The following is a 24,410-nucleotide window of genomic DNA, read 5'->3' on the forward strand; positions in this document are numbered from 1 at the left end:
TATAAGGAAATAATGTACTGTATTGTTCGCAGTCTGGCAACTGATTCAATGTCATGACCTAGCAGAGAAGCAACTGTGTGCCCTGCTAGGGGCAACAGCTTTGCAGAATGGAAAATAATTCAGTAAGTTGTGTGAAGTGTGGGAGGACTGCAGCAGAATATACTGGGGACCTCCGAAGAGCCTGCTATAAGAGCATGACGTCCCTGCTTCTGGTTTCGCCAGAAGCAGCTTAGTCATGCTGGCCACATGACCCGGAAAAACTGCCTGCGGAGAAACGCAGGCTCCCTCAGCCAGTAAAGCGAGATGAACGCCACACCCCCGGGGTCCTTTACCTTTCTTTAGGTTCTATGATATGGCCCAGGCATAGGCAAACTCCACCACCACCACCACCCCAGATGTTTGGGACTACAATTCCCATCATCCCTGACCACTGGCCCTGTTAGCTAGGGATTATGGGAATTGTAGTCCCAAACATCTGGAGGGCCGGAGTTTCCCTATGCCTGATATAGCCGAACATAAACACCGTGCACAAAAATTGCCCTCATTTTCTTTTGCAAGTAAGTCTACGCTAACAGTCTCAATCTTTTACAAGTTTTCAGTAAGAAAAGCTCTCGTTTTAATACTTGTTTTTGCAGGAATGACATACATTAATTTCAAGTACAGTGGTACCTCGGGTTAAGAACTTAATTCATTCTGGAGGTCCGTTCTTAACCTGAAACTGTTCTTAACCTGAGGTATCACTTTAGCTAATGGGGGCCTCCTGCTGCTGCCGCGCCGCCAAACAGTTTCTGTTCTCATCCTGAAGCAAAGTTCTTAACCCGAGGTACTATTTTTGTGTTAGCAGAGTCTGTAACCTGAAGTGTCTGTAACCTGAAGTGTCTGTAACCCGAGGTACCACTATATTCCACTTATGAATTCCATACCCACAAGAAAAAAATGGCTATAATCCAGAATGACACTGGGATTCCAATTGTTGAACAACAGAAAGGCAAAGATTTGTGCTTCCCAATGCTTCATGCTGATCGTCAATTTTCCACAACGGACAGCAAAAATTCAGCAAGTGCTTCTGGAATACTGCTACTGCTGTTATACAAAGTGTGCCACATGCAAAGTCAAAATCAGTCACCTGGTCTATGTTCATTTCTCTATCTACATATGGATCACAGAGATGATGGTGAAGATCAGAGAGATGATGCCGAGTGATCGAAAAAGTGTCAGTATCACAGACTTTCACTGTAGAAACACTCTTCAACTCAATATTCTGAAAAGTTTGAAGAATAAATTTGTTTTAATAGGATGGATGTGCCAAACAACCAAGAACATGAACAGTACAAGGTCACCCATTACAAACAATGTAAAACCCATCTAAAGACAGGTATCTCCAAACTCTCACCAAAACTGACCAGAGACAGATTTAGGCATGTCTGTAAGAGGAACTCCACATTTCCCCATACATTGGGCTATAACATTATGTGAATAGGTGTGAATCATTATTATTATACTAATGTTTGGGGTTGTGGTTTTTTTAACAAAAAAATGAAGTGCAGTATAGCTAGAGATCTGCACAATAAATACTAGGAGTGTGCATAGCTCTGTAGGAAGGTCAAATAAGAAGACAAATATAGGTGATTCAGGAGTTCTCCCCATCCCAAGTTGAAGCAACATGTCAATAACCCCGAGTCAAATCAGGACCCCTGCAAAGCCTTTGTCACTGTATCATATTTGTACCGTATACCTCTCTATTTTCCTAGGGTCTTCATCTTTCTCTACATCCATGAGCTTTGCAGAAATAAGGCTATCCAAAATGTTGTCTGTGGAACACTGAAGAGCTCTGGATTATTTTTGTTATCATTAATTAAATACGTATACCGCCCTTCATCCATATATGAAGGACAGTTCACAATAAGAGAAATACACAACAGTGAAGGATTTTTTTTTAGTTAAAAGCTACATGTATCTTTTTTCTTAAAAAACAAAACAAAACCCTACATTGTTTTGCTGGGGGTGGGGAGCGATAAACAGAGCTTGCCTCATATTGTCAGGCCTATTGAATACATGCCAGGCATACCAGAGCAAAAAGCACCAGAAATGAAAAGCCGGTGTGAAGCTGCAGTTTTTAAAAGTGTACAAGTAAAAATATACACCGCCTGGTCACCTCTTAATTATTTTACAATAAGAAAAAGAGACAAACTCCCTATCCCCTAATCGATTATGGAGGAAAGTGAATCCATTTCACTTCCCCTACCAAAGCCCTGGACATATTAGTCTGCAATGTGGCAGGGTTAGTCCACTTTGGAAGGTTCCCTTTGCCTGAAAATTTCATCCACTTTGGTCTAAAGCAGGCATCCCCAAACTCAGCCCTCCAGATGTTTTGGGACTACAATTCCCATCATCCCTGACCTGTCCTGTTAGCTAGGGATGGAAGTTGTAGTCCCAAAACATCTGGAGGGCTGAGTTTGGGGGTGCCTGGTCTAAAGGGACAAAATGTTATAGGCATTTTTAGATTCCCAATTATAGTGAACCCAAAACGCAGAGCACAGAGCAATTCGGAAACAGATTAAATTATAATTTTTTTAAGTACAAGGCAAATCTTGGGGGACATACAAACCACTAACAAATACCTCTTCAACAAACTAAAAGCACTGTGCATACAATATACCAATGGCCCTTACAAAACCCACTCAGTAAGACGAGACAGTACAACCACTCAGGAGGTTAACAGGGCACTGGGGGTTTTCTGATCTCCCTTCACCTGGAGGGAGATGGGTAAGGTGCTGTACAAATCTACTGATCAGCTCCATCAATGCATCCCCATCACTAGGGTGTGGGTGATAGGCAGCTATTGTGCCACTGACGACTGCTGGCATCCCTATAGTGCAGATCACAGGGGGAGGCCAAGAAATAATGGCTGTCTAAAATTGCTCAGAGCGTGTACAGTTTAGGCAATATTTTATTGTGGGCTCTCCCATTACAGTTCACACTCTTAGCCAACATGCTACACCAATGTATTTCAAAAGGTAACATATATTACCAGAAAGAAAAATCTATCACGAGTGTAACTCCAGCATTTTATTTTCAGAGGCAGGAAGAACAATGGGAGGAATTCAACATTGCACTCTTCTGATGGCAGCACAAGCATTTCTGATTGCTAGATGGAGCAACTTCCCACCCCTCTGTCCTTTCACTGCATGCTGTTCTGGGGGCAATCCTGACCCTCCATAACAAACTTATGGGAAGCATAGGGGGTCGTGCCATTCAAAACGTGCTATCTGTTGTTCCTGTATGAACCAACTTCTAGGCCTCTTTAACTTAAAAAAAATTAACCTTTTTTTTAAAAGGAATGCATTAGTCCCTATGATGAGACTTTTAATCAGCTAGGTGCCAACATCTTTTTAAGTTTCTGAAAAGAATACTCACTTCAAAAGGGGGAGGGGGAGGAGGCGGTAGGCTTGCAATTTTAGCAGCTCTCTCTTTTTCTACATCCAATGCGTTCTTCCGTGCATTTGCTCTCCTTGTTTAGAAGGGGGGAAGGAAGAAATATAAATCAAACAAATAGTAAAACATAATCAATATTTTTATGAGTTGGCTATATACTGAATTTCAAGGATAATAAAACTAAGAGGCAGTGACAAGTGTTTTTTAAAAGGGCGAGAAACAGAGCAGAATGCAACTTCCCACAATACCCTGCAGGTTATTTTGACTTGGTTCCCTTTGTTATGTTGTCCTTCCAATTTCCACAAAAAGGAATAGGCTTGGGCTACAACCACCACCAACATGACCAATGGAAATGAAGGGCACCAGGTTGGGGAAGGCTAGTCTGTAGACAAGAGCCAGTGTGGTGTAGTGGTTAGAGTGTCAGGCTAGAACCGAGAAGACCAGGTTTCAAGTCCTCACTCAGCCATGAAGCTCACTGGGTGACTCTGGGCCAGTCGCTCACTCTCAGCCTAACCTATCTCACAGGGTTGTTACAAGGATAAAATGGGGAGGAGGGGACCTATGTACACCAAAATGAGCTCTAGTACAAAAGGTGGGGGAAATAAATGCAATATATTAGACCAAAACAAAAATCAAATGCTGTTAGGGTGGTAATTCTATGCACAACTGCTTGCAAGCAAGTCTCAATGAATTCAGCAAGTCATAATGCAGAATGAAAATACATAGGATTGGGCTACAGGACAATATTTGCACAGTACAAATAATGTATCTCAGGAAGCGGAAGTTAAAAGGAACCATGGAAGGAGAGGAAGGGAAGTCCATCAATGATCGTATATTTTTTTTAATGTAATAGAATATGTAATATGTCATTTTCTTTTTCCTATTACTTTTGGGGTTGTTTTTTTCTTGTGCTAAAATCTATCAGAAATGAAAAATAAACCTCAAAAAAAATCTGTAATATTTTTCAGAATACGCAATTCCTATTAATTACTGAGAGGTTCTGCCAAAAGTACCCCGAGTAAGCAGAAAGGCACGTGCTAAAGCAAGGCAGCCCCAACGCCCTCCCCCCTTAACAATTCAGCCTTCTGCTGCAGCCCCAACTCAAGAGAGACTATTGGGCTGTGCAGGGGGCTGGAAAGCTTGAGCGCATGAACCCAGGTGCAACCCTACATATGCATACATGCAAAAGACTTTGAGACATTAAAGCAGTGAAGGTTCATTTTATGTACAATTTACCTTGTTTGCTCCCTCAGCAACTTCTCTTTTTTATTTTTCTGCTCCTTTAGCGCTTCCTTATGCCTCTTTTCTGCTCTTTGTTTCCTTTCCTTTGCCAGCTTGGCCAGAGCCTCCAAATCTGGTTCCTTTGAAATGAAATGTATATGTTGAACAATTGTCATAGAAACAAATTAACATCAAAAATTTTATTCAAATAGCTTAAAAGTGTATCTAAGACGTCAGGTAAACTTCCTTTTGTGCAGGTGTCATGACCTGTCTTTGTGCCAGCTTTTAATAGAAAATGTTTGCGGGGGCTCAATCTAAGGAATAATTTTGCTATCAAAATGTGCTGTGGTGCTAGTATTAGCTTTAAAGGCTGCCTTTCCACCAGGACTGGGTCTATAACTCATTGCTGTTGAAGCAGGACCTACCAGAGTAAATGTACTGTATCAACTTATGAGTAAAATGAAATTTTCTAATTGCATTGAAAGTTTTGGAATTTTGCTCTAATACCTTTTCTTTGTCTCTATAGATGGTGCTATGTTAAGTACTTGCTTCACTTTAAGTGGACGTTTAATGATCAAAATGTTGATGGCATTAATATTTTGCACTGATAAAAGGGCAAATTTATTCTCAGTATGGGAGCATCTTTGTAAATATCAGCGTTCCACACCATTTCCCTGTTCATTCGCTTTCAACGGTTCCAATGATCATTATAAATCTCAAATCCACTCATTTGTCATTAGCTGCCTCTTCAACATACAAGTCGCACAATTTCACAGCTTCACTTTTTCTAGGATTTAACATACTGTACTTCAATTATCAACAGATTAAGTAGTGCCACCCCGCTTGACAAACAAAACTGAAGCCTGCAGCACAGCTGTGTACTACCATCATTTTACACCTGCCCAACATTTAACTATTTGCCTTGTTTTGCCCCCATTTGCATGTTTAAATATATGGTACATTAATTCATACCGGTAGTGTCTGTATTTCCACATATACAGGTGTAAGAAATAAGTAACACCTGCCTACTTGTTTTATTATTACATGATTATATAGCCTATATATTAGTAAAATATACAGCTTTTCTAATTTCAGTTGAGCAGATATTTGCAGAAAGTCTTGGTTGCTATAGTATCACATCCATAATTTACCTACATTTTCCTTTGCCTGTCTATGCCCTTCTCCTATAGCTCTTAAGCTTGACAGATAAAGCTTTTCCAAGGCTTGAATCTTTTCATCTTGCGATCTTTGCCACTCTGCTTTCAGTTCTTCTGCCAAATGGTGCAGCTGCTCATCTCTTCTCTGCTTAACATCTTGCCTTATCTGCAAAGCAATATTCTTCTCCTGCTCTCTAACCTGGAGGGGGAATATATTTGTTGATGATTTTATATTTTGTAGGACTGTAGACTTCGTTTTAAATTGTTATATTACTTGAATTCTTTGTTCACCTTACTTAAACCCACTTGCTTTACTATGCTAGACAGTTATCTGCTTCTTGACAAACAGGGCACCTGTGAAATGAGGGCCAGCAACAAGGAAATAGAACAGGCATAAGCAAACTCGGCCCTCCAGATGTTTTGGCACTTCAACTCCCATCATCCCTAGCTAACAGGACATGTGGTCAGGGATGATGTGAGTTGTAGTCCCAAAACATCTGGAGGGCTGAGTTTGCCTACACCTGAAATAGAAGATGAGAGGATGCTTTGCAAATCATATCTTGATTCAGTTGTAAGTAACTATGAGTTGACATATGGGTAGCATATGGGACCCAGGTGGCGCTGTGGTTAAACCACTGAGCCTAGGGCTTGCTGATCAGAAGGTCGGCGGTTCGAATCCCTGTGATGGGGTGAGCTCCCGTTGCTTGGTCCCAGCTCCTGCCAACCTAGCAGTTCGAAAGCACGTCAAAATGCATGTAGATAAATAGGAACCGCTACAGCGGGAAGGTAAACGGCGTTTCCATGTGCTGCTCTGGTTTGCCAGAAGCGGCTTTGTCATGCTGGCCACATGACCTGGAAGCTATACGCCGGCTCCCTCGGCCAATAATGCGAGATGAGCGCGCAACCCCAGAGTCGGTCACGACTGGACCTAATGGTCAGGGGTCCCTTTACCTTTACCTAGCATTCTTGCATGATATCATGCCAGTCCAAGATGTGTTTAATTGGGCAAACTAAAGTGAATAGCCCAAGTGGATCCAAAGATGTGCCAAAATTATGCATTCAGTCTTGCAGAAAATTCTACACTTCCCTGCTCTTCTCAGTTGCATGTGGTGGGGCATGCATGCTAATTTGACCTTCTGTAGCTGATACCTCAGCAACACTGTAGCCAAGTTCCCTCTACCCTTTTTTGCTCCTAAGTGGGAAAGTAGAAGTGCTCTGGTCTCTTGATGACACAATGGACAGCTCTTCTCTCAACCATAGAATCAGAAAGGGGGGGGCAAGTATTGCCATACAGCCAAATATAGGATCCCCTTCAATCTCTGCAGCTCCCAGGTTGGGGCAAATGCTACAGCTTGTCAGTCTCAGAATCAGTCTGCTCCCATGCAGAATGAAAATGTGGAAGCCTGCTGATTCAATTGCCTAACGCAGGGTTTCCCAAGCTTGGGTGGCCAGCTGTTGTTGGACTACAACTCCCATCATCCCCAGCTAGCAGGACCAGTGGTCAAAGATGATGGGAGCTGTAGTCTGTAGACCCAAGCTTGGGAAACCCTGGCCTAAAGGAAGGCCATTCCCAACAATGCAAGCACACCTGCTGTAGCCTTAATTTCCTTCTCCTTTCATGTTCTTCTTTCAGCAGCTGAGCTTCTTCATTAGGACTAAGTCTAAGTCCCACAGCTTTGGCCACTTTTCTTTTCATCTTTGGAGATGTGTAATGTTCTGTTCTGCATTAGCAAAACAAAATACAACAGGAATAAACTTATTTCACTCTACCTTAGTGAAGATAAAGCACAAAATTAACAGATGTCTGCAACAGGAACAAAAAAGCATATTCTCGCAGCAACAATAATTATGTTCAGGTAAGACAACAGCATGGGCAGGAAATGAGACTAAGATTAATCAGATACCCTTCCTCCATCCACCAATCCAGGCATCAGCAACCTTCGGCCCATGGGCCGGATGCGGCCCACAGAGGCCATTTATCCAGCCCACGAGCCTCCTGGGCACCAAGCCGCCACACCGCGCTAAACCGGTGGAGCGCGGCGCGGGGACTCACTGAGTGGTGCCGAAAATGGCATCTGCGCATACGCAGATGCCAGAAACAGCGTCTGGGCATGCCCAATGCCGGAAATTGCTTCTGCACAAGTGTGGAGCGTGTCCGGCCCATGGACCAGCGTCAGTGGCAATGATCCAGCCCACAGCCGGAAAACGTTGCCGACGCCTGCACCAATCCAATTAACTTTATTGCGGGTAGTGGAGGACACTACCTGGCATTGGCACCAACTGACTTTAATTAACAAGAACAATGTGCAAGTCGTAAGAATGGACTAACATTAGTTTTGAGCCATTTCTCTACAGTCATCAATGAAATTAAATTATAGTTCTTTTTTTTTTACCCAATATAGTGGTACCTCTACTTACGAATTTAATGCGTTCCAAACGCACATTCGTAAGTCGAAAAAAATTGTAAGTCGAATCCCATAAGAATGCGTTGGGAGAAAAAATGCGTAAGTCGAAGCAACCCTATCCAAAAATTTGTAAGTAGAAAAAATCCTATCTAAACCGCATCCAAGATGGAGGCCAGAGCTCCATTCGTAAGTAGAAACATTCGTAAGTAGAGTTATTCGTAAGTAGAGGTACCACTGTACATATTTAGCCCACTTCAATGTGGCATACTGTACAATCATCCCTTATCTAAGCAAATGCTGAACATTTTAGCCGTACATCCTTCTGCAAGCACAACATCCCATTCACTTCACGAATAGGGTATAATGAAGCCTACTTCCACCCTTTCAAATGGAATGCTTTTAAAAGTAATGAAGTGTGCACAAAAAAGGACGAGAAAGTAAAATGAATGGGGTTTGATTACTTGTCACCATGCTTTTCAGACACACTATCATCTTGTTTTCAAATTTCTCACTGCAATCAAAATGCTGTTCTGAAGAACTGAGCTAAAGCTTTCCTGGAGAGCTGAAAATATAACAAGCAATATGAAAGCACCTCAAGGTCACGCTGCCTTTGGGGTATATTGCCCTCTGTACTTCAGAACTCACAAAGATACGTAATTACTCTGGTGGATAAATGGGCACAGGATTCAGCTTACATTTTTCAAAAGCAAAAGTGTATCGCACAAGCTGCTTCAAAAGAAAAGCACCACTGAGGGTTCAAAAGGCCTCCAGTGGGTGGAATTTCATAAAGTTTAACCAACAAGCAAAATCTTAAGATCTTCCTTAATGCATCTTTTACCCATAGCATGTTCAAACAAGACTGTCTTGGGAGCTCTCTAACCTTAGCCAATTGTGTAAAAAAAAAAGAATTTAAACTATGTAAAAAAAAATATGAAAAGCAGACATTTGCATTGAAGTGACAAATATCAATACAATGAGGATTCTCCAGAACTTAAGTCTTCTCAGACTTCAGTGGCTTGAGGCAAAATAGCTTTTTGTTTTACTGCCCTAAGGCTCCAAAATAAATGACAAACCCCACCCACATTGACAGTTAACCTGCCCTTACTAACACTTAATCATATTCATGCAAAATTAGCTGTAGCTTATAATACATTTCAAAGCAAAGAGAAACCTATTTGCTGCCTTAGGGCATGTTGCTATTCTGAGAACAGCAGCCACATCAGACCCCAGCATTTCCAAAGGCCACCCAATACTATGAAGGGTAAACAGTCAAACGTCAGTTACGCTGTAGAAACTCACAGAGCATCTTCTGTAACATGGAAAACAGTTCAAAGAAAATACAGTTGGGGAGGAGGGAGAGCATCTTTAAACATGGGAGCTTAGCTTAAGAGAACTTATACAGTGGTACCTCTGGTTACGAACTTAATTCGTTCCGGAGGTCCATTCTTAACCTGAAACCGCTCTTAACCGGACGTACCACTTTAGCTAATGGGGCCTTCCGCTGCCCCTGGGCCGTCGGCGTGCGATTTCTGTTCTCATCCTGAGGTAAAGTTCTTAACCCGAGGTACTACTTCCGGGTTAGCGGAGTCTGTAACCCAAGGTTTTTGTAACCCAAGGTACCACTGTAATGCAATCCTCAACAAACTTGCTAGGAAGTAAGCCCTGATTAGTTCGGGGTGACATACTTCTAAATAAATAGCATAGGATTGCACAACATGTTTGTGGTGTGCATGCTCAATTTTAACTAAAAATTTTAATTTCCTTGTTGAACAGGAACCAATTCTATATCAGCCCTGGAATCAACATCAAGATATAGTTGGGGACAGTAGTAAGATTGGATTCAGGAAACCCAGTTTAAAAATCATGCTCAAGGCTAATTCACAATGTTGTAACAAATGTATGTTATTGATCTAAAGCAGGGATCAGAAACCTTCTTCAGCCGTGGGCCAGTCCACCGTCCCTCAGACCATGTGGTGGGCCGGACTATATTTTTTTGGGGGGGGGATGAAAGAATTCCTATGCCCCACAAATAACCCAGAGATGCATTTTAAATAAAAGGACACATTCTACTCATGTAAAAACACCCTGATTCCCGGACCGTCCGTGGGCCGGATTGAGAAGGCGATTGGGCTGCATCCGGCCCATGGGCCTGAGGTTGCCTACCCCAAACTAAAGCAAGAATGAGGAAAGCCTATGTCTGCCAAAATGTTCTTGGTCTAGAACTCCCTTATTCATAACCATTGGTCATGGTGATTGGAGCTGACGGGAGTTGCAGTCCAATAGCATCTGAAGGGCCACAGCTGGTCCCTAATCCTGATTTGAAGTACAGTATTTTGATCTTGCCTCTTGATCATGATGCTGAGTGAAATCGCCAACAATATAAAATCACAAAAAGCAAGGTAAGAGCAGTTAAAACAATTAACAATTAAATAAAACAACAAACGAGTAAGATGCGAGTAAGAAACAGAATTGGGAGAATTGCAAAACAATAACACCTGCCCTCCCAACCCCCAATTTACATTGGGCATATAAGAATATACTCTGTTGGTACCAGTGTGGTGTAGTGGTTAAGAGCGGTAGACTCGTAATCTGGGGAACCGGGTTCGCGTCTCCGCTCCTCCACATGCAGCTGCTGGGTGACCTTGGGCTAGTCACACTTCTTTGAAGTCTCTCAGCCCCACCCACCTCACAGGGTGTCTGTTGTGGGGGAGGAGGGCAAAGGAGATTGTTAGCCGCTTTGAGACTCCTTCGGGTAGTGATAAAGTGGGATATCAAATCCAAACTCTTCTTCTTCTATGCTGTTTTTCAGTGATACGTTACCCCCAAATATTTTCTCTTTCTCTCATTGCTATTAGCCAACCATCCTTGGAAAGGTTATTCCCTCTCAAACTGAGGTTGTTGTAAGGGCAAAATAGGCAAAGAATAGCAAATTAACATTTAGCATCTATATCAAATCTGAAGCATTCTAAAAGCTAATTCACATATATTATGGAATAACGTTACACGTATTGAAAACTGTTGAAGAAACTGTTCACTTGGAGATGAGTATACTAAGATTTAATGTGAATTCCTCCCATGTATGAACAAGTCTTATGCTACCTTGAAAATTAGCAAGTTTATTGAGATACAATATATGCTACTGATTAAATAAAGAGAAGTAAAGGCTTCCAAGGTGCCCTAAAAAGTACATTAAGTACTAATGCATTTAGAACAGCACGGTTCTTCTTGAGGGGCATTTGATTCAATGGCTTTGTTCAGAAGTACATTCCACAAACCAGTTTATGAAGCTGGAAACCAATTCTGACCTGGTATATTCCTTTCCACACCCAGCCACTCTCCTCTCCCTCACAGGGCTTGTTTTAAAGCAGAATTTCCTGCGGCACACAAACCAGCATAATGTTGGTTAACTAACCAGGATAATAAGCAGATTATTTGACACAAAACAGAGTTTGAACATACTGTAATAGAAAACTTCAGTTTAAGACCCAGTCAGGATCTCTGCACCAAAACAAATGTACCAGGAGAGGGGTGAATTCTTACCTCTGAGTAAGTTCTGCCACTTAAAAACAACTTGGGCTTCACTATATTTCCCTGAACGTGCTTTTTGAGATCTCCTCTTCTTCGCACCTGTGCAGATTCCTCCAATAAGCTTCCATGGGTCACAGCCTACTTTGCCAGGTACTTAGTCACCTAACGTAGCAGACGTGCAGTTGATTACAATGTGGCGATTCATATTGGGTCAAAGAGGGTAGAGGAAGCGCTGAACCGATCCACTCAACAGATCTTTTTATGCTAGCCGTAAACATGCATCTACACACTGGGATAATCACTTCATGCATCTGATAAAGAGTGGGCTATGGCTCATGAAAGCTTATTTATTCAATTTATTGTTATTTCTCTACAATATTTACATACTACTTTTCGGGCAGACCTCACAAAGCGGCTTATAGCTCGATACCTACGTTGGCGTTAAAACTGCCCGAAAGGGTCTTCATTAAAACGGACTCTCCGAATAGCCTCGCCCCCTCACAAGAGTTTCCGCCTCTGGTCGCCGCTGCCAACGTCACATCCGCCGGCCCAAACCGCCTTCCGCCCCCCCTCGCCTTCTCCGATTGGCCGGTGGGTGGAAACCGCCCAAGCCGCGCGGGAAGCCGGGCGGGCTCTCGCGACAGGGTGGTGGGAGGAACCCATTCTGCGCGTGCGCGGCTGGTACGGAAAAGGCGAGAGGAAAGGCGGTTTCACAGTGCGGACCCGAAAGCGAAGAAGACTAGCGCCTTGAAGTGCGCCTGCGCGGAAATGGAAGGAGCCTTCTCCCGGCCTCACCCATAAAGGGAAGCACGCATGCGCAGCTGTTGGAGAGGGTTTTCAGCGTAGGGGGTGAATACTTTTAATTACGGATAATGGTTTTGTGTCCCCCCCCATTCAACATGGGTAATGATTGGAGATCAAAAGATCCTCTTTGAATGCATCGTTGTAGCGGAAGGGGCGGGGTCGAGGTCTTATCCGCGTTAATGAATGTACACGCATACTTTGCTGTCGCTAAATTGTCGTTTAGTCGTGTCCGACTCTTCGTGACCCCATGGACCAGAGCACGCCAGGCACTCCTGTCTTCCACTGTCTCCCGCAGTTTGGTCAGACTCATGTTAGTAGCTTCGAGAGCACTGTCGCTAAATTAACGTGCGAATTAGAAGAAGCGTGTACTCCTTGGGTATGTGATGCATACCTGACTTCTTGCTTCAGTGGCTTAAAAAAAACAAAAAAACTTCAGTTGCCTTTGGGAATTGTGTCGTGTAGTTTACATGGGCCCAGAGTTCTTGTCACAGAAATCATGCAGGGGGCGTTTTGCCAAAACTGGGGTGCAGATTTGGACTATTGGTAGAGCCTGTTGTTGCTATGCCTTGACTTTCTGGCTCTCTAGTTGCTGGGCTACAACTCCAATCACGCCAGCCGAACGTCCTGTCAGCAGAGCTTATGAAGGTAAAAGGGCCCCTGACCATCAGGTCCAGTCGTGTCCGACTCTGGGGTTGCGGCGCTCATCTCGCTCTATAGGCCGAGGGAGCCGGCATTTGTCCGCAGACAGCTTCCAGGTCATGTGGCTAGCATGACAAAGCTGCTTCTGGCGAACTAGAGCAGCGCACAGAAACGCCGTTTACCTTCCCGCCGGAGCGGTCCCTATTTATCTACTTGCACTTTGATGTGCTTTTGAACTGCTAGGTGGGCAGGAGCTGGGACCGAGGAACAGGAGCTCACCCCGTTGCAGGGATTCGAACCTCCGACCTTCTGATCAGCAAGCCCTAGACTCTGTGGTTTAACCCACACACCACCTGGTACCCTAGCAGAGCTTATAATCTATTACTAAACATCCCCCCTCCCCCCAAAACCCTCTCCCTACTGCCTGCTTCTGCCTTTGCTCCCACCCACCACAGCCATGGGGCCCTCCAAAAGTTGGCCAGAAAATAATGCAGCTCTTGGGCTGAAAAAGGTTCCTCACCCCTGGTTCGTACTGACAGCAACTCCTCTGAATTTCAGACAGGAGGCACAGGGCCGTCTTAAGCGCCCCTCGCGCCATGGTGTGCCCCTCCCGCCCCGCCTCTCCGGCGCCCTCCCGCCCCGTTTCCCAGCGCGGTGGGTAGGCACAGCGCGATCTCTCCGGCGCCCTCCCGCCCCGTTTCCCAGGGCGGGTGGGCGCTGCGCAGCGGGCAGGCGGGCGGGCAGGCACAGCGCGATCTCTCCGGCGCCCTCCCGCCCCGTTTCCCAGCGGGGTGGGCGGGTGGGCGCAGCTGCGCAGTGGACCGGCCGGCCAGTAGGCGGGCGCAGCTCGCGGCGCCCTCCTGGCAGGCCGGCGCCATGGTGCCCTGCCCCACCCAGCCTATACGTAGGGCCGGCCCTGAGGAGGCATTCTCAGCCCTACCCGGAGATTCTGGGGATTGAACCTGGAATCATCTGCATGCAAAGCAGGTGATCTTCCCCTGAGTCCTTTCCCTCCTCATTTGGTTTTCTCCTCTTTTCTCCAGGGTTTGCCTCGGTCTGAGAATGAACAAGCAGAAGAAGGCAGCATACGCTGAGCAGACCACAACCCTTGACAAGTTTGGCTCTGATATCATTGCTGAAATTGAGAAGCTCTTTGGGAAGAAGTTCTCGTACACCAAACCACCCAACAAGGAATGGCAGCTGCCAGATCCTAACCAGGCTTTTAGCTGCGATCACAAAGAGTTCAGTTCCCTTGCCTCCTTGAAGGATTCCCTGAATGAAGTCAAGAACCAGCTGGGCGACAAGAAATTAGATGAGTGGCACCAGCACACGTCCTTCACCAACAAAGCAGGGAAGATCATTTCTCGCATCAAGCAAGCCGTAAATGCTGAGTTGTGTACCCAAGCTTGGTGCAAATTCCATGAGATCCTGGGCAGCTTCCCTCTCCTCCCAACTGATGCTCTTCAAAATGGGGAACTCAACTCCGTCCATCTCTGTGAGGCTCCTGGTGCCTTCATAGCCAGCCTCAACCATTACCTCAAGTCTCACCGCATCCCTTGCGACTGGAATTGGGTAGCTAATACCTTGAACCCGTACCATGAAGCAAATGATACCCTTATGATGATTATGGATGACAGGCTTATCGCAAACACTCTGCCCTGGTGGTATTTTGGCCCTGAGAACACAGGGGATGTGATGACGCTCAAACACCTCACGGGACTTCAGCAGTTCATCAGCAACATGGCCACCGTTCACCTGGTCACATCCGACGGGAGCTTTGATTGCCAAGGAAATCCAGGCGAGCAAGAAGCCCTGGTTTCCTCTTTGCATTACTGCGAAACGGTCACTGCTTTAATGACCCTTGGCCTCGGGGGCTCCTTCGTTCTGAAGATGTTCACTCTGTTTGAACATGGTTCCGTTAACTTGCTATATCTGCTGAATTGCTCTTTCGAAGAGGTTCATGTGTTTAAACCAGCCACTAGTAAAGCTGGGAACTCTGAGGTATATGTGGTCTGCCTTCACTATTTAGGCAGGGAGGCCATTCACTTGCTCTTGTCCAAGATGATGCAGAGCTTTGGGGCGGAAATGGTCGAGAAGGCCCTCTTCCCCCAACACTCCATTCCGGAATCTTTCCTTAAAGTCCACGAAGAGTGCTGTTCGTTCTTCCACAGGCACCAAATCGAGACCATTGCTGAGAACCTCCGACTCTTTGAGAGCATGAGCGAGGTGGAGCAGGCGAAGCTGAACGCTTTACGGGATTGCGCCGTCGAGTTCTTCTTGAAGCGGTTCCAGATGAAGCCTATCGCCAGAAATAACTGGCTTGTGAAGAAGCCCCGTGCGGGCTGTAGCATGAACTCCAAATGGTGTGGGCAGAGGAACAAATACTTTTGCACGTACAATGAGAGGAAGATTCTGGAGTCTCTGACATGGGAGGAGAAAGTGGCCAAGGGCTGTCTTAATCAATGGGCTGAAGAACATTCCCTCGGTAACATCGGGAAAATTTGCATCTTGGAAGGGGCTTCTTGTAGCCTGGAGTGTCAGTTATGGTACATCTTGGAGGGGCGGAGGTTGCCAAGAGTGAAGTGTTCTCCCTTCTGTGATGGTGAGGTCCTGAAGAGCCTCAATGAAGCTCTTGAGAAATCTTTCGTTGGCAGGGCAAGCGTTGGCGCCCTCAGAAGCCTGGCACAGCAAGAGTGCCAATCTTGCAATGTTATTACGGAGTCGCTAATATTGTCTGAATTGTCTGAACTTATGGAGGTTCCAAATGAAGGTTGCATTGGCCAAAGAAAGTGCTTGGCTGTAGGCTTCCCATTGCTTTGTGATGCCAACAGCCCATCTGGCTGGGAAGTTAAACTCCTGGAGTCTGCATCACTCTCAACTTTCGGCTGTTCGTTGCTTCATGACGGGGAACCAACATACCAGCAGCAGCTCCTGGAGTGCCTTTTGCGTTTGTTCCCAGAGCTTCAGGAAGGGGATGCTTTGCTCCTGCCCATTCTTTCTTCTTTTACACGCTTCACTGCTGGCTTAGTCTTCATACTGCACAGTTGTTTCCAGCACATCTCATTTGCTTGCCCAACCTCATCTCATCTCGGCGGGGCCAGCGCTGTACTGCTTTGTGCTGGCTACCAAGGTCTTCCGGATCCAGTTTTCCAATACCTGCAGCAGCTGAAGAAGCTTGTGGCTACGCTGCTTGACTCGGACTCCCCGCAGCAAGTCTTGCAGTTTGTGCCTATGGAAAACCTTCTAAAGGGGCAGCTGCTGGAGTTTCTGTGGGACCTAAATACCGCCATTGCAAAGAGACAGCTGCATTTGATTGTCCAAATTGAGCAACAGCAAATGACATGACTTTTTGTTCAAAGCAGCAGGTTGCCACCCTCGTTTTCACTTAGCTGCTGGGGGGAAAAATTCTTTCTTTTTAAACCATAAGGAACCCTTTTTTAATATATGGTATTTTGAGACAATAAGTCCTCCTCTGCTGTCCTTTGTACTTTACTATCCTGCTGATTTATTCTCTGTTTATATACAACCTGTGAGGCCCTGGGGAAATTTTCTTATACAGGAGCCACAGTTATAATGGAAAAAAGAGTCCTTTTCTATGCCTAACTGACTTATAAGTTGAGACCAAATCTGCCTAGCTTAGTGCTTCTTCAGAAATGGCACTGGCTTCCATTAAAGGTGCCTTCAGGTGAATAGGAGCAGTACATAGCTGGAAAGTATATGCTCATTGTGTGGCTGCATGCACAGAGCTAATCACCAACTGTCTTTCCCAACTGATCATTGCCCTTTGTGGAGAGCAGCAATAATAATAATGACCCATTTGACAGGGTTGCCCCACCTGATATCACTTGATAAAGACCCCTACCTGCTTGGCTGGTTCATGCATCTGACTCTCTGGCTGCATATGGATAGGTGCTTCTATGGTGGTATTAGAAATTAAAGGCATTCCTTCCACTAAACTCACCTGGGTTTTGTATTATGTGCTTCAAACACTCCCCTTTTAACTGTGAACCTAATTGTGCCCTTTCAGTGCTGTTGAGTGCTTCAGCATATGTGATCTTACGATAAAACATTTACCCACTTTTCCAGTTCTGCAAGGCCTTTCCACTCCCGTCCTGGATTACCCTTCTGCGTTTCTCTAAGAACAGGTCATAGCAGGGACAGAACTCAGGTGAATGTGCAGGAAGAGCTTCTGTTATGAACATAAAAGCCACAAGATTGAGTCATCAGGAAAGTCCCTATAGACCAGGCATGTCAAACTTGCGGCCCTCCAGATGTTTTGGACTACAATTCCCATATTCCCCAACCACTGGTCCTGCTAGCTAGGGATCATGGGAGTTGTAGGCCAAAATATCTGGAGGGCTGCATGTTTGACATGCCTGCTGTAGACTCTTACTGTCTGTCAAACAAAGGCGGGTCGGGTCCCCTTTGCAATGCAAGATAAATAGAATTCTGGCATTGTTTTGGTTTGGGAACTGCCTGTTTAATGTGGGATAGTGTGAATCGTGTAGCATTTTTTCATTTTTCATGGTTTCCGTTCACCCTTTCCTCATTCGGGCGCAATGAGTGTGTCGTGATGGCTCAGAGATGCAGGATTGGATCCTAACCACGCTGTGAGCAGCTGGTCTGGAAGAACATTGCGAGCAAGGGGCTGTTCAGGCGGTGTTAGCATGTGAATAACAAGCAGCTATTGAGTATCTGTCAACCAGCAAGCGCATTCAGCTGGCTGAAACTCCCAGTGCTGTTATGGAAGCTGCATGCAGCCTTTCCACCTGAGAAGTTGTATCTTCTGCACACCTGCCAAACAAAGACCTTGAACTAGCATCCCCTGGGAGGTTCTCCTCTGCAAGCCCAACCAGAGCAGACGGGAGCTGTATGGCTCTGCTTCACTACGAGCTGTGTGGCTCTGCTTCACTACGAGGCTAGGCCATCACTTCCTAGTACCAACTGTACTCCTAATGTGCCTGTGCCTTGAGCTAACGTCCGTATCCAACCCTGCCATTGTGCAATGAGGACAGGCCTCCTGCTTGTGCAACAGGACTTCCCCTTCCTTTTATCCTCCTTGCAGCCTCCCACATGCCCCCAAAATCTGCTCTAGAGGGTTGGGAGACCCTCCAGAGCAGATTTTGGGAGTGCCGGCTGCAGGGTGAAGAAGAGGAACACTCTGCATGGGCAGTGTTGGGTGAATCATGGTTGTAGAGGGAAAGCGAAGGTGTGCAGTTTCACCACCGTAAAATGCATCCTCTCCCTGCCAAGTGAGACTTCTTTTCCTTTTTGCAATAACTAAGGTTTTGAGCCTTCTGCTTCTTGCCAGACATCTTCTGAGACTTCCCTCATTTTCCAGATCAGAATTTTTATTCCTTTTCACCTGTAAGTTCAATGTAGTGTATTTTGAGGGAACTGGGTGTTTCCAGATGTGCTTGGTAAGCTGGATTTGGTTTTAAAAAATACCTCCAGATGTTGTTTTTCCCTTGATTTTTTTTATTTTAAAAATTCTTTATTTCTTTTAAGCTGTCAAGAGGGCGGTTGACATTGTTTTGAAACAAATGGTTGGAGCCTCATGTTGCTACTTTGATTTGGCTACTCTTATTTCTGTTTTGAGCCTTGTAAATTATGAACAGCAAAAAAAAAAGTTGGATCTAGAGGAAACTAAGAAAAAATGATTTTGAAAATACAATTTTTCTTTTCTGTCTTGTGTGTGATTCTTCTTGAAGCGTATACTTTAAAAAAATCTAGTTGTGGCTGTGAAGAAACACCACACAGGTTTGAAAATGCAAAAAAAAAATGTAATAGAAACTTCAAAATAACTTAAGGTTTTTGTGGGGTTTTACTCATTATAAACATTTTGCTTCCAGTTAGTTTTAGCCTTTAATGTTAACTCTATCTGAGAATAATGCTTTCTGCTGACCCAGTTAATATTTTTGCTGTGCTCAAACTGGTGTCCACATCAGGCAATACTGATGGACTTCTTAAATTCAGTTCTTCACATTTTCCATTGCAATCTGAGATACATATTTTTAAAATCCTCATTAGAATTTGTAGACATTTGGTGTGAATTTCTCCAGACAGAAACACCTTTGTGTGCAGTTTTGACTAATGTGCACATTAGGAGAGGGTCCCTCTTTTTTTCTTCTTCCTTTATTCTCACGACAAGCTGTGAAGGAAGCTAGGCTAAAAATAATAATTGTCCTACATTAAAGGAATGTGCTTGAGGCCTGCGTGGAGTTTTGCTTGTATCCTTCCTTTTGTCCATTGTGGAACTCAAAGCAGAATGTTTGTGGTTCCATTTTGGCTATGTAAGGCAGTGTTTCCCAACCTTGTGCCTCCAGATGTTTTCGGACTACAATTCCCATCATTCCTGACCACTGGTCTTGCTAACTAGGGATGATGGGAGTTGTAGTCCAAAAACATCTGGAGGCACAAGGTTGGGAAACACTGATGTAAGGAATGGCACTGAACATCAGAAATGGAGAGAACAAGTGATACCGGGTTTTAGCCATCCAGCCGACAAGGTCTTGTGCCAGGAGACTCCATTCCATTCCCCTGATTTTCTGTTCCCCTTCTCTCTAACAGGGAGCTAGCAACCACCATGCCTGTCAAGTTTGCATTGCCTTCATTGAGCTGTGTGGGTTCTTCCTTATTTTCCCCCCCTGGTTCTGTAAACTTTCAGAGTCCCCCCAAACCTGCTGCCACCTTCCTTTTGTCTGTAGGTGGTGCCATTTCCGCGACCAAAAGATTGACCCCAGGATAGTCAGGTTCTCTGTTAGGGTATGTGTCTATATAAGCAGAAGTCTCTCATTTGAGTCTCTCATTTAAATTGCTTCCTGTCCCCTCTCTCCAGAGCAGGTGGATCTGCACAGCAGTCGAGTATTTTTGAAGAAGGTAAGAGGCTGGGTATAAAGAATTATGTTCTCCATCTCTGGAGATTAGCTGGAAAACTTCAGATACCACAAGCATATGCACAATTATTTCACACAGACCACACTCTGCATCTGTCATGTGCATTTTCAAAAAGAACCCTACTACAATCGACCTAAAAAGCCCGGGAAGCCACACAGCAGCCATAAAAGTAATGCTCCTTCAATTATAATGATATGCATAATTATCTGCAATAAATAGGCCAATTAGCTCTCAATCCACTGTGCCTGCAGCTGCTCAGGAGCCTCGCTTGAACTATTGTTCTTGGCAATGCGTCCTGCCGGGACTGACAGGCTTCCAAATTTAGAGGACCTACTAGAGGCAGTTTCGAAACCTATGTCGAGAGCAGGTGTTCCCTGCCTAAGACTAATGCAAAATTATCTCTCCGGCTTGGTGGTCTGAGTTTTAGGGAAGGAAGGAGATGCCCTGAATCAGTAATGTGCCCCCCACATACTGGACTCGGCACTCGCCATGGCAAGTGTTGCAAAATTTAGATCGGGGTGGCCATCCTCCAGTTGGGGAGCTGGTCCTCCCCCTAAGATCCCACTTATTTTGGAAGCAACAGCAAAAAGAAAAAAAAGGTTAAAGTAGACACATCCCTGGAGTTCAAGCAGAGCCCTAATAGACAGTGCTATTTTTCCTAGAAAAAAGGGTGCTGGAATTTGCCATGGTTCTCTTATATAATGGCAATGGTGCCCACCTGAGAGGTGCTGGAACTGAATTCCGATGGGTTCCAGCTGAAAAAAGCCCTGCTAATAGAGATGCAAATCGCCCTCTCTGAGCATCAGATGAGCAGAGAGGGAGTGATAAACCTATCTCCGCGGTTGAACTGCGTGGAGGCTTACAAGCCAACCCAAAGAATATCCTCCAACCCCAATAATAACTATTGTCAGTTTTTTTGGGGGGGTGGGGGGAAATCAGTCTGTATGATGCCCAAGTCCCTTCTAATTCCTGGGCCCCTGGATCCAGCAAGGGTTAAAATCTAACAGGATTCCATTGCAGAATTAGTCAGGAGAGCTTCTTTGTGAGAGAATGGCCATACGGTAGCTGCCACTTGAAGGCCACCATTACTGCAACAAAAGAAAATTTTAAAAATTCCTTCCAGTAGCACCTTAGAGACCAACTAAGTTTGTCATTGGTATGAGCTTTCGTGTGCATGCACACTTCTTCAGCTACACTAAAACAGAAGTCACCAGACCCTTATATATAGTGAGAGGGTGGAGAGGGGTATTGCTCAGAAGGATGGTGGGAATGGATAACTGCAACAAAAGAAGTGATGGCGCCCTGTGGGATATCCATACCTGGCTGGATACCTCACCTGGCTGATACTCAGAAGGGCAATAACTTGCGAAGCTTTGTGTGAGCTGAGCTTCTCCAGAACTTATCCCCCGTTGGAGGCTGATGCACTGCATCCCTGCGAGACTGCTCAATTCAACAGCCTTTTAATTCCTGAAGGGAGAAATTCCCCGCCCTCTGCCCACAGCCTCGATTCCTTCCTCTTTATTATGGCTTAACTAAATGCACGGGTAATAGAAATAATATTTCATGCTGCATTCATTAATTCGCCTGTTTTACCTCTGAGACAATAAAAATGCCAATGAACATTGATAGTTCTGCCAACATTTGGCTGCTTTTAGCAAGCCGCTCTCTGACCCTTCAAATTATTTCCCATAATAGATGGGCTCCCCTCTGTCAGCGCTGATTTCATCGTGAAGTGTATTAGTCTAACCGATGTGGGCACTTGAAGTAGGTGCCGTTTTGGCAACAGAACAACAGGCAAAGCCTTTTGATGCGACCAGATTACATTTGGACATCATCCTATCCCTGCAAGGCTTGTGGAGGGCAAAATTAGTGAAATTGGCATTATCCCTAAATTCCAAAGACTTCCCTGAAGTTGTATAAATACAGTTCTCACCTCAGTTGGTGTTGATCTTTTAACCGGGAAAGGAAGCAGGGAATTTGGAGGGAGAAAGTGAGTCAGGAAGAGGATTATGGCTGCGTTCTGTCAGCATTTTATTCCAATGCCTGAAAATTTCCACATTTTATGTGCTCTTTCACATGTCATAAAAGCCACTTCTGGTAATCTAGTAGTATCTAGTGAAAGTTTGCATGGTCATTTGACACACACACAAAATGATTTTCAGTTTTATACATTGCAATAATTTTACAATCTTGACATTTCAAAACTTGATTTCCTGTTCAGTGCCATTCCTTACATCAGTGTTTCCCAACCTTGTGCCTCCAGATGTTTTTGGACTACAATTTGTTCTCCATCTCTCTCTGCAGTCCCTTAAATTTATTTTTAATCGCGCAGTGGCGGCACGGCGGCAGTGGGAGGCCCCGTTAGCTAAAGTGGTACCTCAGGTTAAGAACAGTTTCAGGTTAAGGGGGTCTACCCCAATTTCTAACCTCCCTTTTGCACAGGTGTGAGTGAATTTAGGGTGACAAAGTGGTATATAGGTACCAAAGTGAGAAAGGAGCATTAGAAATTGGAACAGAAGCACTGCCCGCCATTATAATCAGTAAAACTAATTTAATAAATGACATGCTTGGACACAGTCTTAGCAAGCAGGGAAGGAGGGAGGTCCTAAATAGAGGGAAGTTGGTGTGGTAGTGAGCAGATGAGCATTTGTGAGGGGAGAAAGGTGAGCAGAGATGCAGCGGGATACATGTAAAGCACTTTAACCGTCATGGCTTCCCCCCCCCTTCAGGGCATCTTGGGAACTGTTGTTTGTTACAGGTGTGGAGACTTAGGAGACCGCTGTCTCCCTCACAGACCGATTGTTCCCAGAGTGGTTTAACAAATCTATCTACCTTCCTAAGGAACTTGTTATTATAATAATAATAATAATAATAATAATAATAATAATAATAATAATAATAATAATTTATTATTTATACCCCACCCATCCGGCTGGGTTTCCCCAGCCACTCTGGGCGGCTTCCAACAATCAATTAAGATACAATCATCTATTAAACATTAAAACAGAGGTCAGCAAACTTTTCAGCAGGGGGCCGGTCCACTGTCCCTCAGACCTTGTGGGGGGCCGGACTATATTTTGAAAAAAAATATGAACGAATTCCTATGCCCACAAAATAACACAGAGACACATTTTAAATAAAAGGACACATTCTACTCATGTAAAAACACCAGACAGGCCCCACAAATAACCCAGAGATGCTTTTAAATAAAAGGACACATTCTACTCATGTAAAAACATGCTGATTTCTGGACCTTTCAGGGGCCGGATTTAGAAGGCAATTGGGCCGCATCCGGCCCCCGGGCCTCAGTTTGGGGGCCCCTGCATTAAAAGCTTCCCTAAACAGGGCTGCCTTCAGATGTCCTCTAAAAGTCTGGTAGCTGTTTTTCTCTTTGACATCTGATGGGAGGGCGTTCCACAGGGCGGGCGCCACCACCGAGAAGGCCCTCTGCCTGGTTCCTTGCAACTTGGCTTCTTGCAATGAGGGAACCGCCAGAAGGCCCTTGGCACTGGACCTCAGTGTCCGGGCAGAACGATGGGGATGGAGACGCTCCTTCAGGTATACTGGACCGAGGCCGTTTAGGGCTTTAAAGGTCAGCACCAACACTTTGAATTGTGCCCGGAAACGTACTGGGAGCCAATGTAGGTCTTTCAAGACCGCTGTTACGTGGTCTCGGCGGCCGCTCCCAGTCACCAGTCTAGCTGCCGCATTCTGGATTAGTTGTGGTTTCCGGGTCACCTTCAAAGATAGCCCCACATAGAGCGCATTGCAGTAGTCCAAGAGCAAACATAGTAAAATTATTGAAATATTACTTTAAAAACATATTTATTTAGCAAACCTTCTGTCCTGCCTGATTGCAAGAAAACCTCCAAAGCATTTTTCTTCTTGCTGTGCGCATGACGTCAGGGTAAGTTTGCCTAACCAAAAATGTTCTAGCAGGGGTTTACAACCATGCAATGAAGATGCCTGCCTAATATCAATAGCAGGAAGTTACAGAGAAAAAGCACTGCTACACTGGTGGGGATGGGGGGGGGGGGAGAAGAAAACCTGATTTCCTGTAAATGCAATCCAAACCTTGTTTTCACTGAATGTCTTAACCAACAAATCATGGCTACATATGTGGCCCGCACCAGGCCAAAGATAGTGTTACAGTACTACTTCCAAACAAAACGTGGCATTTCCGTACACAGAGTTCATCATAATTAAATTTTCTGCCAATTTAAATGACACAGCAGCCCTCAAAGAATTGCCGTTGGGTGAGGCTGTTGCAGCCTTCCTGTTAGAAACCCCCAGCCCGCCACTTGTTGGCTGTTCCAACGATACC

The 24,410-nt window shown here is 44.9% G+C and overlaps 2 protein-coding genes across 9 annotated transcripts in view; one reads left to right on the forward strand and one right to left on the reverse strand.

The window, feature by feature from the left end:
* Positions 1-12,279, reverse strand: part of CEP295 (centrosomal protein 295) — a 38,572-nt gene extending 26,293 nt beyond the window's left edge. For 4 of the 8 annotated variants that reach the window (XR_009557515.1, XM_060273875.1, XM_060273876.1 and 1 more), the window contains exons 1-6: positions 10,770-12,279; positions 7,402-7,534; positions 5,812-6,012; positions 4,672-4,796; positions 3,418-3,511; positions 1,127-1,261 (exon numbers count right to left, since the gene is read on the reverse strand). Coding sequence is in view for 6 of the 8 variants with exons in the window: in XM_060273875.1 (XP_060129858.1) it covers positions 1,127-1,261; positions 3,418-3,511; positions 4,672-4,796; positions 5,812-6,012; positions 7,402-7,509 (663 nt within the window). In the remaining 2 variants the exon portion in view is untranslated. Of the gene's footprint in view, positions 1-1,126; positions 1,262-3,417; positions 3,512-4,671; positions 4,797-5,811; positions 6,013-7,401; positions 7,535-10,769 lie in introns of those variants that run through there. The other 4 variants (XM_060273874.1, XM_035115323.2, XM_035115321.2 and 1 more) reach the window with 4 other exon arrangements.
* A 176-nt stretch (positions 12,280-12,455) lies between these two features.
* On the forward strand, positions 12,456-19,564 carry CMTR2 (cap methyltransferase 2). Its single transcript, XM_060273881.1, has 2 exons — positions 12,456-12,595; positions 14,233-19,564. The coding sequence occupies exon 2, from the start codon at positions 14,252-14,254 to the stop codon at positions 16,532-16,534; it is 2,283 nt and encodes a 760-aa protein (XP_060129864.1). The 5' UTR covers positions 12,456-12,595; positions 14,233-14,251; the 3' UTR covers positions 16,535-19,564.
* Positions 19,565-24,410: the final 4,846 nt, after the last annotated feature.

This window comes from Zootoca vivipara, chromosome 4, assembly GCF_963506605.1.
Source record: "Zootoca vivipara chromosome 4, rZooViv1.1, whole genome shotgun sequence".
NCBI classification, from domain to species: domain Eukaryota; kingdom Metazoa; phylum Chordata; class Lepidosauria; order Squamata; family Lacertidae; genus Zootoca; species Zootoca vivipara.

Coding starts and splice junctions, on each gene's coding strand:
- CMTR2 (XM_060273881.1), top strand. CDS start 14,252: ATGAACAAGCAGAAGAAGGCAGCATACGCTGAGCAGACCACAACCCTT.